The sequence below is a fragment of the Oncorhynchus tshawytscha genome, linkage group LG01 (genome assembly GCF_018296145.1).
Source record: "Oncorhynchus tshawytscha isolate Ot180627B linkage group LG01, Otsh_v2.0, whole genome shotgun sequence".
In the NCBI taxonomy this organism is placed as follows: Eukaryota; Metazoa; Chordata; class Actinopteri; order Salmoniformes; family Salmonidae; genus Oncorhynchus; species Oncorhynchus tshawytscha.
Window position 1 is genome coordinate 73496376 of NC_056429.1, and position 15886 is coordinate 73512261.

The window sequence follows — 15886 nt, forward strand, 5'->3', positions numbered from 1 at the left end:
TTAAATCACCACCATCCCTGAGCAGTTTCCTTCCTGTCCTGCAGTCCAGAAGGCCAACTGTATCTTTGATGTGTCTGGGTGGTTTAATACATCATCCACAGCATACTTATTAACTTGACCTTGCTTAAAGAGAGATTCAGTCTGCTTATTTTTATTGTTACCCATCTACCAATCACTGCCCTTCTTTATCAGGCGTTCGAAAAGCTCCCTGGCTTTGTAGTTGAATCTGTGCTTGAAATTCAATACTTGACTGAGGGACCTTACAGATTTAGTACAGTTGAAGTCGGAAGTGTACATACACTTAGGTTGGAGTCATTAACTCATTTTTCAACCATTCCACACATTTCTTGTTAACAAACTATAGTTTTGGCAATTCAACATCTACTTTGCGCATGACACAAGTAATTTTTCCAACAATTGTTTACAAACAGGGACCACGCAGCCGTCTTACCTCTCAGGTAGGAGGCGCGTTCTGTCTCCTAGAGATGAAAGTACTTTGGTTGGAAACGTGCAAATCAATCCCAGCTGGAGGAAACGGGTACAAAGGTATCTAAAGTAAAATGAGTCCTATATCGGCCGCTCAGCAAGGAAGAAGCCTCTGCTCCAAAACTGCCATAAAAAAAGCCAGACCACGGTTTGCAACTGCACATGGGGACAAAGATCGTACTTTTTTGGAAAATGTCCTGTGGTCTGATGAAACAAAAATAGAACTGTTTGGTCATAATGACCATCATTATGTTTGGAGGAAAAGGGGGAGGCTTGCAAGCCAAAGAACACCATCCCAACCGTGAAGCACAGGGGTGGCAGCATCATGTTGTGGGGGTGCTTTGCTGCAGGAGGGACTGGTGGACTTCTGACCTAAGACAGGGAAATTTTACTCTGATTAAATGTCAGGAATTGTGAAAAACTGAGTTTAGTTGTATTTGGCTAAGGTGTATGTAAATTACTGACTTCAACTGTATGTATGGGGGACTTATTATGTAACTTATTATGCAATTTTGTTAAACCAGATTTTACTCCTGAACTAATTTAGGCTTGACTAAAAAAATACTTATGCAACAACTATATTTTAGTTATATAATTTGTAAAAATGTGTAGAATTTTCTTTTCACTTTGACATTATGGAGTATTTTGTGTTGATCAATAACAACAAAAATTACAATTAAATCTTTGTATTTCAATCTGTAGGTCAACAAAATGTTAAATAAATCCAAGGGGGGTGAATACTTATGATACCCACTGTATGTGTGTGTGTGTTCAGAAACATGGACTGAAGTTGTACATGCGGGACCCCCATGCCTTCACCCCAATGTTGGAGGGGGGGGTAGGGGGTCTCCCCCCTCGGTCTCTACTGCTGGGCTCAGACCTGGCCATGAACCAGAGGGAGATCGGCAAGTTCTCTGAGACAGACGCCAAGGTGGGTAGCAATATAAGATAGACAGCTTACTGTACAGATGCTGTTTATTGTAGATGTTAGCTCACTTAGCTCTATTAGCTAGTACTCAGTAGGCTACAGTAAAAGGAGGAAATGGAGGGTAGTAGTGATTGTTTCCCCCTCTCCTTGTTATGTAATTAACAGTAACTCTTTCTGTGCCTCTCCATTTCCCTCTCCCACTCCAGGCGTACCCAGAGTTTATAACCCACCTGGATAAGTTAGCGGTGGCCATCCACCCCCTCCTGGACTCGCCCCCAGTAGACATCGCAGGGTTAACTGGGGGGGCCCTGAGGAGGAGGATTGCAGCACTGAGGAGTGCCTTGCCCCTTGTCCAATGTGGTACTAAGTTGTTTTACTACATGTTTGTAGGGTGAATAAACACTGCTGAAATGTTAAATAATGACTGTATTATTTATAATACAATACATCTGTTTTTTATTTTTCAATATATTGCATACTAATACTCACCTTTTCTGTTGTGTGTTTACAGGCTTGAAACTGGGCAAGAACATTCCAGACTTCTATGAGATCATAACTGCACCAATAATGAAGGTTGATAGACCACCTATATCACTTTGTTTCCTTCACTTATCATCGCTTCCATTTAGACTGTGATTAGTAGAATGATGTGAGTTGGCCTACTCACACTCTCCAGTACCACCCTCTTGCTTAACAGGCATGGTGTCCATTCAGACTGAATTTCTGCTCTGTAACTTCTGTGTTCCCTTTCAGTATATACTATGGGAAATAAACAACCAATCATATTCAGTAAACTAAAGTAAACTAAAATCACTCCCAACGGGCCAATGGATGCAGAGTTTGCCCTCGGAAGCTCTGCCTTCCTGGCTATAATACCAGGGGTCGCATTAATTTCCTAGATTCTCAGCTCTTTAGCTCGCCTGAAGGAAGAATGTGCAACGCAATTGACAAACTTTTCAGGCGTCGATCCAGCAGGACAGCTCCTCTCAGACCCTGAAGTATTACGACAGCTCCTCTGGTGCTTTGTTGGGCCAGCCCTGTGTGATGAAGGTCACCAGCTTGGAGAGAGTGGGGTCGTCTGCTGATGCCTTCTGGAGCTCCTGCAGTGTTGGAGTGGAGTGGGGATATCCCCTCGGCAGAGAGGTGAAATCACACAAAGTCAATGGCAGGGGTGGAGAAGAAACACTTTTCTCCATTGAGAGTGAGGTTGTGTTTTTGCCAGTGCAGTGAACACACTGTGTAGGTGCTCATCATGGACCCTGATAGTAGGCCTGTGAACAGAGATATCATTGAGGTAGATGGCCACCCCGGGATCCCTGCGAAGAAAGACATCAAGATCTTTTGGAAGCAGCTGGGGGCAGAGCTGAATCCAAATGCCATGCGCTTGTAGCGGAAGACCCCGAAGTGGGTGTTGAACGCTATGAGGTTGTGGCTGCTTCGGTGTAGCAGCACCTGTAGGTATCCCTGGAGCTGTAGAACAGGGCAGTGAACTCTTCTGCAGGGGGTATTTGTCTGGGATGATGGCCCTATTTGCTGCTCTAAGGTCCACACAGGTGGAATGATCTCTTTTTTACCACCACCAGGTTTGCGATCCAGGGGGATGCATCAATAGTCTCGATGATGTCTTCCTCTAGCTGGCACCGGAGCTCGGCATCGATGTCTGCATGCAGGGACAGTGGGACACAGCGTAGAGGTTGTATGACGGGGGTCTCTCCACTTGAGGGTGGGGCGACGGCGTGTATAGGGTCTGAGCAGAGTGGTCTGTGTCAGTGAGAGCAAGAGGCTGGAGAGGGGAGGCTAGCTTTGCAGCAGATCCTGCAGTGGACTCCGCTTGGAAAGATAACTGGAGTGTCTTTGCCAGTGACAAATCATCAGGTTCAAGTAACAGTCTTTCACGTACTTTCTTGTTGTTTGTATGCTCGATTAGTTGGTCATGTACCATTTCCTCCTACAGTGCCCCAAATTTACACTAGCTAGCTAAGCCCCGTAGATTTGCCACACACTGGTGTACAGACTCACCAGGCAGCTGATGGTGCCGTCGGAACTGAAACCGATGGAGACGGGCACTTTGGGGCGTAGAGAAGTGTGTCTCCTAGAGAGCCACAGCATCAGCATAACCAACTGTCCCGAACACATGCTGTCCCTCTGCGCAGTGTAGCACCAGTGCTTTTAGCCTAGCGTCACTCACATCTTGTAAGCCCAGTGCAGTAATGTATGTTTCAAAAGATGGAATCCATTGAGTCCATGGAACCGGGGGTTCACCAGGCAGCGCGAGGAAGGGAGAGGGTGGTGGTAGGGAAACCTTCAGCCATCCTAGTAGCCGAAGGTTAGAAACAACCACAGGTGTTAGAGCTAACTGTACTTGTTTAATCATAACGTCAACTGAACAATACAGAACGTGGGGTGTAACATAACCCTAGGGTCAACCACTGTAACAATAACATCTCGCATGACTGTTCTACTATACAGTCATAACAATTATCACTTGGGAATGATGTATTATCACTTGTGAGTGATGCCCACCTTGTGCAGTAAGGCAAGAAACACATCATGTAGCCTAGCCCATAGACCTATATACAGTGGGGCAAAACAGTATTTAGTCAGCCACCAATTGTGCAAGTTCTCCCACTTAAAAAGATGAGCGACCTGTAATTTTCATCATAGGTACACTTCAACTATGACAGACAAAATGAGAAAAAAAATCCAGAAAATCACATTGTAGGATTTTTAATGAATTTATTTGCAAATTATGGTGGAAAATAAGTATTTGGTCAATAACAAAAGTTTATTGCAATACTTTGTTACATACCCTTTGTTGGCAATGACAGTTTTCTGTAAGTCTTCACGAGGTTTTCACGCACTGTTGCTGGTATTTTGGCCCATTCCTCCATGCAGATCTCCTCTAGAGCAGTGATGTTTTGGGGCTGTTGCTGGGCAACAGGACTATCAACTCCCTCCAAAGATTTTCTATGGGTTTGAGATCTGGAGACTGGCTAGGCCACTCCAGGACCTTGAAATGCTTCTTACGAGTCCACTCCTTCGTTGCCCGGGCGGTGTGTTTGGGATCATTGTCATGCTGAAAGACCCAGCCACGTTTCATCTTCAATGCCCTTGCTGATGGAAGGAGGTTTTCACTCAAAATCTCACAATACATGGCCCCATTCATTCTTTCCTTTACACGGATCAGTCGTCCTGGTCCCTTTGCAGAAAAATAGCCCCAAAGCATGATGTTTCCACCCCCATGCTTCACAGTAGGTATTTGGATGCAACTCAGCATTCTTTGTCCTCCAAACACGACGAGTTGAGTTTTTACCAAAAAATTATATTTTGGTTTCATCTGACCATATGACATTCTCCCAATCTTCTTCTGGATCATCCAAATGCTCTCTAGCAAACTTCAGATGCGCCTGGACATGTACTGGCTTAAGCAGGGGGACACGTCTGGCACTGCAGGATTTGAGTCCCTGGTGGCGTAGTGTGTTACTGATGGTAGGCTTTGTTACTTTGGTCCCAGCTCTCTGCAGGTCATTCACTAGGTCCCCCTGTGTGGTTCTGGGATTTTTGCTCACCGTTCTTGTGATCATTTTGACCCCACGGGGTGAGATCTTGCGTGGAGCCCCAGATCGAGGGAGATTATCAGTGGTCTTGTATGTCTTCCATTTCCTAATAATTGCTCCCACAGTTGATTTCTTCAAACCAAGCTGCTTACCTATTGCAGATTCAGTCTTCCCAGCCTGGTGCAGGTCTACAATTTTGTTTCTGGTGTCCTTTGACAGCTCTTTGGTCTTGGCCATAGTGGAGTTTGGAGTGTGACTGTTTGAGGTTGTGGACAGGTGTCTTTTATACTGATAACAAGTTCAAACAGGTGCCATTAATACAGGTAACGAGTGGAGGACAGAGGAGCCTCTTAAAGAAGAAGTTACAGGTCTGTGGGAGCCAGAAATTGCTTGTTTGTAGGTGACCAAATACTTATTTTCCACCATAATTTGCAAATAAATTCATAAAAAATCCTACAATGTGATTTTCTGGATTTTATTTCATCATTTTGTCTGTCATAGTTGAAATGTACCTATGATGACAATTACAGGCCTCTCTCATCTTTTTAAGTAGGAGAACTTGCACAATTGGTGGCTGACTAAATACTTTTTTGCCCCACTGTATACATATATATTCATATATATATATTTTGCTACTTGAATAAGAATATTGGCTTTGCTGTCTAACCCTTCCTCATCTGATTCTAGTTGCGTCCATGTTGTAAAACTTTACAGCATCTTCTGTGCCTTGCTGAATATCTATACTATTTATTTTTAATTTTCAGATCCTGAACCGTTGGTTTGAATCTGAGCCTCTTAAAGCCACACTGGCTACAGATGCTGTGATAGGAGCTATGACCAGCCCTAACAGTCCTGGCAGTGGGTGAGACACACACACACATACACACCACACACACCCCTCTCAGAATTAAATAGAACGTTATATTGTATATATGTTTTGGACAATAATGTTTCCCCCTTTGTATCTCCCATCCGCAGGTATGTCCTCCTTCATCATGTGATGGGGGAGCTGGAGAAGGAGAAGGGAGCGTGGGGTTATGTGGAGGGGGGCATGGGAGGGGTGTCCAAGGCCATTGCTAGCTCTGCCCGCTCCCACGGAGCGGACATCTTTACTGAACAGGTCGGCTGGCTGGATAGGCACGGCTTTCACATTTGTTCTATTCCATAGTGTTTTTCAGTTAATGTTAAACTCTAATGGTCCAGCTGATTTATAATCCAGTGAATAAACATACATACAGCCATATAGGACAGATTTCATTTCCCCAGGAGTGGTTATCTAGTGGTTCCCTAGTTGGTAACTCAACCTTTTGAATTTAACAGCTAATGGGAAATATAATGTGTTCTTGTGTGATATCTGTGAATGGGTGTGCATGCATATGGGTTACAGGATGTGCATCAGGTCTTGGTTGGGTCAGATGGCAGTGCCAAGGGGGTGGTCCTGAAGGATGGCACAGAGATCTACAGCAGAGTGGTACTGTCCAACGCTACACCCTACGTCACCTTTAAAACACTCACCCCTCAGGTAATGCATCTTACAGGTAACACACTTTCACATCTTAACACACCTCAAGACTGGTGATTAACTTTAATCTCCAGTCAGATTGAATATTAGACTGGCAATGTGAGACTATCCCGTTGGAGAACAAGCTCAAAATTCCATAACTCATTCACAGTGCCTTCAGAAAGTATTCAGACCCCATGATTTTTTTCCAAATTGGTTAGGTTACAGCCTTATTCAACTAAATAAATCCTAATCAATCTACACACAGGCCCCCACAATGACAAATCAAAGCAGGTTTTAAGAAATGTTTGCAAATGTATAAGAAAAAAAACTGAAATATCACATTTACATAAGTATTCAGAACCTTTTACTCAGTATTTTGGTGAAGCACCTTTGGCAGCGATTACAGCCTCGAGTCTTCTTGGGTATAACGCTACAAGCTTGGTACACCTGTATTTGGGGAGCTTCTCCCGTTCTTCTCTGCAGACCCTCTCAAGTTCTGTCAGGTTGGATGGGGAGCGTTGCTGCACAGTTATTTTCAGGTCTCTACAGAGATGATCGATTGGTTTCAAGTCCGGGCTCTGGCTGGGCCACTCAAGGATATTCAGAGACTTCCTGCGTTGTCTTGGATGTGTGCTTAGGGCTGTTGTCCTGTAGGAAGTTGAACCTTCACTCCAGTCTGAGGTTCTGAGCGCTCTGGAGTAGGTTTTCATCAAGGATGTCTCTGTAATTGGCTCTAACCACTAGGCTACCCTGCCGCCCCAATTGTCTTAAATCATTTATTTATTACTAACTAAGTAATTCACAGAAATGCATAAACAAACAAACGAGGTAAATGTGGTTACAAGAAATGATAGGGGAATGTGCCCTAGTGGGCTAAACCGGCATCGCGGCTTGTTAGACAAAAGGGGAAGTGGGGGTCAACTGAGATGAGACACTACAGAGTTGATAATTATAACAATTGAAATGCAAATCCTTTGCACATGAACGCTCACTCATTCGGGAACAATTGCCATCAATATATATCGGGATCTTTGTTGAAAAGTTAGTTTCTGTTGGAGAGTTTCGTCCTCTCTCTCTCTCTCTCTCTCTCTCTCTCTCTCTCTCTCTCTGTCTTGGTTAGAGGGGAGAGTTCAGAGTGACATTCATTCATTTGTTATAGAATGGATGTTTCGGCGGTTGTCGTTCTTCGCGTTCAATGATACCGAATTCCTAGCTGCAGACTAGTAATTAATATCAAAGACTTGTTCTTATTCTGTCGGTATCGATAGTCTAACAGTTTAACCACGTGGTATGGTTAAAAGATTCTCACTCATTCATCTTATACAACAATTAGATGTAAACCTCATATCTGAGGCTATTATGTAAACAGCGTTATGGTAATGTGGCCACACCGTCTCCCATGAGGTTCCCCAAGTTGTAACAAATGGACCAGTTCGTAGCTGGATTCTTCACCGATCTTTTATACTTTCTCCGGAACATTAAATTTGTTCGTACCTCAAGTTCTGTGAGGTGGAAGAAATTCCTTTGTGCTCTATGAAAATTTACTCTGCCTCTTATACTATGTGGCCATGTGGCAGGGTCTTTTCAGGAATTTACAACCTCTCTCTGACCACAGCAGCCTAGTTGAAGGAGGCAAGGGGAGGCAGGGAGAGGGGGATGGGGCTTGCTATACCCAAATAGGGCAACGTCATGACATGATGCTGTCACCACCATGTTTCAATGTAGGGAGGGTGCCGTGTTTCCTCTAGACATGACTCTTGGCATTCAGGCCAAAGAGTTCAATCTTGGTTTCATCAGACCAGAGAATCTTGTTTCTCATGTTCTGAGAGTCTTTAATTGCCATTTGGCAAACTCCAAGTGGGCTGTCATGTGCCTTTTACTGAGGAGTGGCTTCCGTCTGGCCACGGCCTGATTGGTGGAGTGCTGCAGAGATGGTTGTCCTTCTGAAAGGTTCTCCCATCTCCACAGAGGAACTGTAGAGGTCTGTCAGAGTGACCATCCGGTTCATGGTCACCTCCCTGACCAAGGCCCTTCCCCCCCGATTGCTCAGTTTGGCCAGGCGACCAGCTCTAGGAAGAGTCTTGGTGGATCCAAACGTCTTCCGTTTATTAATGATGGAGGCCAGTGTTTTATTGGGGACCTTTATTGCTGCAGAAATGTTTTGGTACCCTTCCCCAGATCTGGGCCTCATGTCGGAGCTCTACGGACAATTCCTTTGACCTCATGTCTTGGTTTTTGCTCAGACATGCACTGTCAACTGTGGGCCCTTATATAGACAGGTGTGTGCCTTTCCAAATCATGTCCAATCAATTGAATTCACCACAGGTGGACTCCAATCAAGTTGTAGAAACATCTCAAGGATAATCAATGGAAACACCTGAGCTCAATTTGGAGCCACAAAGGGTCTGAATACTTATGTAAATAATATATATAATACTTGTTTTATTTTTTCATACATTTGCGCAAAATTCAAAGAAACGGTTTTCACTTTGTCATTAAGGGTATTTTGTGTAGATTGCTGAGGATTTATTTTTTATTAATCCATTTTAGAATAAGGCTGTAACTTAACAAAATGTGGAAAAAGTCAAGGGGTCTGAATACTTGAAAAAGTAGGCTATTGAAAAGACAATAGCCTATATACATTACTTTCAGGAAGACAACAAAAATTGTTCAAAAAATAATGTACTCAGAAGTGTAATATCGTGTTTGTGTCCTCTTACCTTAACCCTAATCCTTCTGTTTTACTTCTCACAGAGTGCTCTTTCTCCAGCGTTCATCAAAGCTGTAGATCAGATAGACTACACCTCCCCTGTCACTAAGATTAATGGTACGACCCTTATCATATCTACCTTGTACTTTTCTTTTGTGTTGAACTACGTTTTTTCTCAAGTACTTACTGAACTTAAGTACTTAAAGTACTTACTTTAAGAAACTCTTAGTGTACAATTTCTGTAGCCACGAGGAAATCGAATTAACATAATAAAACTAAATCGCCATCAGAATTTGTCTGATTAAACTAGAGATATCTGTTTTTTTGCATGGACTGTGTCTCAATCCACTGCCCTTCCGCATTTGCGGTGAAAGTTGGCAGAGCTAGAGTGGTGTTTGAGCTAGAGTGGTGTTACCGTTACAGGTAATCTGCGGTTGTGAGGCCGTTTGTACGTACTGCAAAACGACATTGGGAGACGGCGTATGATAGAGAACTTAAATTAAATTATCTGGCAACAGCTCTGGTGGACATTCCTGCAGTCAGCATGTCAATTGCACGCTCCCTCAAAACTTGAGACATCTGTGGCATTGTGTTGCGACAAAACTTCACATTTTAGAGTGGCCTTTTATTGTCCCCAGCATCAAGTGCCCCTGTGTAATGGCCATGCTGTTCAATCAGCTTCATGATATGCCACACCTGTCAGGTGGCGGGATTATTTTAACAAAGCTCACTAACAGGGCTGTAAACAAATTTCTGGCCAAAATTTGAGAGAAAAAATATTTTTGTGAATATGGAAAATTTTGGGGATCTTTTACTTCAGCTCATGAAACATGGGACCAACACTTTACATGTTGCGTTTATATTGTTGTTTTGTACATGTAAAAAATTAAATAATAATAGTTTCCTGCTCTTTCTTAGATCTCTCAGATATAGGACAGACACTTCAGAACAAACTTCCTTTTTATTTTTGGGGGGACTATCTGTTGTTCCATGTAGTGAATCTGTTATTACGCAGTACCAGTCAAAAGTTTGGACACACCTACTCATTCAGGGGTTTTTCTTTATTTTTAAAATGTTCTACATTTTAGAATAATAGTAAAGACATCAAAACTATGAAATCATACATATGGAATCATGTAGTAACCAAAAAAGTGTTAAACAAATCAAATATATTTTCTCTTTTAGATTCTTCAAAGTAGCCATCCTAGATGACAGCTTTGCACACTCTTGGCATTTTCTCAACCAGCTTCATGGGGAATGCTTTTACAATAGTCTTGAAGGAGTTCTCACATATGCTGAGCACTTGTTGGCTGCTTTTCCTTCACTCTGCGGTCCAACTCATCCCAAATGATCTCAATGGGGTTGAGGTCAGGTGATTGTGGAGGCCAGGTCAGCTGGTGCAGCACTCCATCACTCTCCTTGGTCAGACAGCCCTTACACAGCCTGGAGGTGTGTTTTGGGTCATTGTCCAGTTGAAAAACAATGATCGTCCCACAAAGTGCAAACCAGATGGGATGGCCTATCACTGCAGAATGCTGTGGTAGCCATGCTGGTTAAGTGTGCCTTGAATTCTAAATAAATCACAGACGGTGTCACCAGCAAAGCACCATCACACCTCCTCCTCCATGTTTCACAGTGGGAACCACACATGTGAAGATCATCCGTTCACCTAATCTGTGTCTCACAAAGACACAGAGGTTGGAACCAGAAATCTCAAATTTGGACTCATCAGACCAAAGGACAGATTTCCACCTGTCTAATGTCCATTGCTCGTGTTTCTTGATCCAAGCAAGTCTCTTCTTCTGGATTAATTGTCAGAGTAGAGGACCTTATGCATTTCAGGTAAAATAATAAACCAATGTTTATATCCCAGGACAAATGATCTAGCAACAGCAAGGTAGCTAGCTAAATTGCCATGAATGTTTCATGTGTTTCGACCTGTCCATAAATCAATATAGTTGGTTCAGAGTTTGTTTACATTTTTTAACCTGCGTGTTCTGATCCCATCTGGTGTGGATGAACAAAATCAACATGCGTCTTCATTGTCGTCACACGTCATCAGAGTGCGCATCTGAACACTGTGTGCTGGAAAACACCCGGTTGTTATTTTTGATTAAAACAAAACCGCTATTAATTAAATACGATTTTGAAACCTGTTTTTGCATGGATTCCGCGGCGCGTTTAGCTTTAAACAACTAGGAACCACCGCTAACCAAACAACAGTACTAGGTGGCTGTACTACAGACACCGGTCGTCGTCGTGGGAAAGAAACCAACCTGGATACTAAGGAGATCCTGAGGGAAATCGCGGAATACCAACAGCTTTACACGATGGAGGAACAACATACTCCATCGTGGAAAGATCCGACTACCTCGCAAAAGAACTCTACCCCGACAAAATAAAGAAAAACAGATTAATCTACAGACACGGACGATTTACTTACCGTTGAAGTAGAGGCTAGTGCTCCGGCTGGAATCCATGCAACACTGGAAAAGTTGTGTGAGGAGGTAGCAGGGCTAAGGGGGAGTATGGGGTTTAGCCAGTGTGAAATTCTCACTCTCCAAGGAGAGGACAAGGCACTCAGCCAAGGTAAAAATTGTCTACTCAAGGAAAACGTGGTGATGGATTCACTGCTAGTCATACAAAGTCGTAGCATGCGTGAAAATCTAATGTTTTCTGGGATTCCCGAGGACGCATCCAATAATCCAGATGGTGCGATCAGAGAATTCATGCAATCCGCCTTGAAACTTCCTCTAGATAATTCACTGGGATTGATGATCCCTAAACCATTCTGCAGTGGATGGTTGGGGGGCAGGAACATAATTACAAATAACTTGGACCCATTCTTCCTAACAGTGGCAGTGGATAAGCTTCCTAACTTTTTAGCGGCCCCCACACCAGACGGCAAGCCTGGCCCACACCACCAGTGTTCTATCCACCTCAACTGTGAGAGTGTGGAGGTATTACAGACAGCCTACGAAGACTGCAAGGAGGGACGGCCTTCGTTCAGGTAAACACAGACACGCACATACAGACTCACACATCCAGGGACCCACACAAGTGCATACAGGTTCACATACCACACACACACTCACTCACTCACTCACATTCTTCCTTTTCTCTCCCCTACAGGCCCATGATCGAGATGACCATTCCATCGGTGTTGGACCCAACTCTGGCGCCCCCTGGTAGTCATGTGGTGTTACTGTTCACCCAGTTTACACCATATAGTCTGGTGGGAGGGAGAGCGTGGACAGACCAGGACAGAGAGGCCTTTGCAGACTCCGGTTAGAACGCACACACACACGTGGAAACACTCTTAGAGCAGTTGTCACTGATGCTAGTAACAGAAACATTGTCACTCACACAGAAAGTCATCATCCTCAGAAGATTTTGTATAACATTTTACTGCTCATCACAGGCATTATTAAACTTATATGAAACTGACTATGTCTCCGTGTGCCTGTGTATCTGTGTAGTATTTAGCTGGATTGAGCAGTATGCCCCTGGGTTCAAATCCTCCATTGTTGGCAAAGACATCCTGACTCCCCCCGACCTGGAGAGGATATTTGGCCTAACTGGAGGGGTATGTGTGTGTGCTTGTGTGTGTGAAAATGTCTGTGTATGCAGTGTGTGTGACGGTTCACATCCACAATGTACGTGCATATCAATATTTCAAGTCGATTTTCTAATAGCTAGTAGTAGAGTAGATAGTATTCCACTGGGAAGTGGCATGTATTTATACAAAGTTCTGATTTGCACACCACCAAACACCAAACCACAGGCTCTGAACCAGGAAGTGATTTATATAGGAGTGTCTCTCTTCTTCCTGCTTTCCTTTTGTCAGAGAGAGTGTGTGTATGTGTGCTAACTAACGGCATTGAACGGTTTATGGTTACGCCAACAGTTACCATGATACTGTCCGTCAGAATCAAAGCTCATATCTGGTATTCAAAGTAGTTCAACCACTTGGGTCTGCGGTATTTGTGTAAGTGTTTCTGGTTCATGGCTAATTTTGCATGCTTAAACTACTGTACACTTTTACACTGCTGCTTTCACAAAGCCGATGAATGGACTCTGAAAGTGCAGTTTAAAGACTTAAGTCTAAGACTAGTGCAGTTAGTAAGTCCCAAGAGTATTACCAGCTTGACTATGTTCTCATCTACTCATTCACGGACTCAATTCCATTTCTCCTTATTTCATTCAGTCCTGTTCTTTCCATTCTCTCAGTTCCCCATCAGGGAACAACTATAGAGACATGGAGGAGTGAGTCAAAGCCCCTGTCTTCTTAGTCATGCCTAAATGAGAAGTGGGGTTGGCAAAGTTATGCCCTAAACCTTACCCTTACTGACCCCCCCCTATTCTACTTTAATGGCTAAGAGGGTGGAAACTCCCCCTAGCCCATGATCACCAATCCAATGCTTTTAGATCATTGCAGGGAATTGAACGAGAGTGCACTTCAGGGAGAAGAGGGCAAATTGGACTTATTTATGTAGTATGGTATTTTATCCTCCACAGAATATCTTCCACGGAGCAATGTCATTGGATCAGCTCTACCTCGCTCGACCTCTGCCCTCCCTTTCAGACTACCGTTCACCAATCAAAGGGCTTTATCTTTGTGGCAGTGGCTCCCATCCAGGTTTGTGATTGGTCGTAATTGGTTTATTGGAATTCTCCGATGCCAGCTCCTAGTCATTCTAGTGTGTGTGTGTGTACCGATGTAGGATCTTCATTTAAGCCAGTTTGCTACAGTGGGAAAATAATCCTGCAGCAACAGGAACTGTGAATTATTATGTGGATCATAATGAATGGATATTTTTGTAGGGGTTGATACATTGTTCATTGGGCAAATCCAGGCTGAAATGTCAAAATGGAAATTACAAACTTTGGAAGCCTTTTTAAACTCAAATACAGTAAAAGTTTTTGCAAATAAATTCTCAGAAAACAAAGAGTGATCAAATGGAGATCCTATATCTCTGTGTGTGCGTGTGTGTGTGTGTGTGTGTGTGTGTGTGTGTGTGTGTGTGTGTGTGTGTGTGTGTGTGTGTGCGTGCGTGTGTGTGCATTCACTCTTGCATGTGGACCAGTACAAAAAAAAAGAAAATGCACTCTGCTGTAAGTCGCTCTGGATAAGAGCGTCTGCTAAATGACTAAAATGCCAATGTATTAGTGTGTGTGTTTCTCCTAAGGTGGTGGAGTGATGGGGTCTCCAGGGTGGAATGCTGCTCTGGCTGCCATGGCTGACCTGAAACGTGGCTGAAACCTTAACCCGCTCTGACGGGATGAAGGGCGGGAGATTTGGATGTCCATGCCAATACCTTAACACGGCCCTCCCAGTTGTAGGGGCTTCATAGCCCGGTGCACTGTTTGGGCAGTTTTTAAATTTAGGAATACTGAAATGATTTCCAATGTGCAAACTCTTCCCACCCGGTGCCCTTGGTTAGCTAAAATGAACACTCTGTTTCAAGAGGAACGATCTCAGATCCACAAACCTCAACTCTCAATGAAGAAGCACAGATATCCATCCATTTCCATCCACTTGTATGGTACTGTGACACCATGACACACACGTCTTTTATTAAACATTCAACTGATTCTGACTGATGACATCCCAAAGTGAAGCTAATTCAATCCTTAAGCATACTAGAATTGTAGAATGGAACACTATAAGGAGTTGAATTCTGGAATAGAACATGAATGACTTAACAAAAGCTCAAACTCAAAAGCTCTCAGCCTAATTGAAGAAAAGAATGTGCACTCCACATCAGTGTTTCCCAACTCCAGTCCTCCTGTACCCCCAACAGCACACACTCAGAGGGCTTGTTGATAAATTGACAAATTGATAAGGGGGCTTTATCCAGGACTACATTTGGGGGTACTGGAATTGGTATACACTGCTCTACGTGACACACACACAATTAATCTTCTGCAAAAAAACACAAAAAAACATCAGAGGTAAACAAAACAGAAGTAATAGTATCAATTACTATCAATTACTGTTTTGATTGTGTTAAACATTGAAATGTATGTGTGTTTTGTGAATAAAACTTACCAGAGGAATCTTTCAAATCTATTTATATTGCTTAAACATTTTATGAACATGCACAAAATGAATCTAGCTGAAATGGCATGCAGATGTGTTTCTCTTTGCCAGTGTCATTCTGTCTTAATTGAATATTCTGGTCCAATTAAAACCATGTTTTCAGATTGACAGAATTGTTTCCATCCTATCTATTTAATGATGATGTATCATACAACAAGTAGGAATCCATAGAATGACATAGTCATTTCATAGGACATCTGTGAGGAATCTCTCTGTCACTCAATGTTGTGTTTCTAAACACCCATCTATAGGTTATTACAGCAGGCCTATGTGTGTTATGGATCACCAAGCACTTAATAATTATGGTAATTGAATGCATTTACATGAACATATGGCTATAGTTGCTTTATGTTGAGTCTACAAGAGCAATTCTTCAACATCTTGTGTTTAAGGCTGCTTTCCAGGCATTAAACTAGGTTTGGGAATCCCCCAACAGTCCATGTAAATTAGGGTGCAACTGTAAGGGGTTGGGAGTAGCATAGGCTAAATAGTAAATGAAGAATTATGCTGCGTTCATAACATTTTGTAAATTTGTAAATACCTGCACAGGACTGGGAAAAATCCCCTTGAACGCCCCTCCAACTGGTAATGACTACTG

General features: G+C 43.1%; 1 protein-coding gene across 1 annotated transcript in view; it reads left to right on the forward strand.

The window, feature by feature from the left end:
- pyroxd2 (pyridine nucleotide-disulphide oxidoreductase domain 2) overlaps positions 1-15396 on the forward strand; it is a 36570-nt gene extending 21174 nt beyond the window's left edge. The window contains exons 5-16 of the mRNA XM_024429850.2: positions 1262-1417; positions 1621-1774; positions 1926-1987; positions 5736-5833; positions 5950-6091; positions 6359-6493; positions 9230-9302; positions 12042-12195; positions 12318-12472; positions 12665-12771; positions 13704-13824; positions 14375-15396. Coding sequence (XP_024285618.1) covers positions 1262-1417; positions 1621-1774; positions 1926-1987; positions 5736-5833; positions 5950-6091; positions 6359-6493; positions 9230-9302; positions 12042-12195; positions 12318-12472; positions 12665-12771; positions 13704-13824; positions 14375-14445 — 1428 coding nt within the window. The 3' untranslated portion in view covers positions 14446-15396. The remainder of the gene's footprint in view (positions 1-1261; positions 1418-1620; positions 1775-1925; positions 1988-5735; positions 5834-5949; positions 6092-6358; positions 6494-9229; positions 9303-12041; positions 12196-12317; positions 12473-12664; positions 12772-13703; positions 13825-14374) is intronic.
- The last annotated feature ends 490 nt before the right edge of the window (positions 15397-15886 follow it).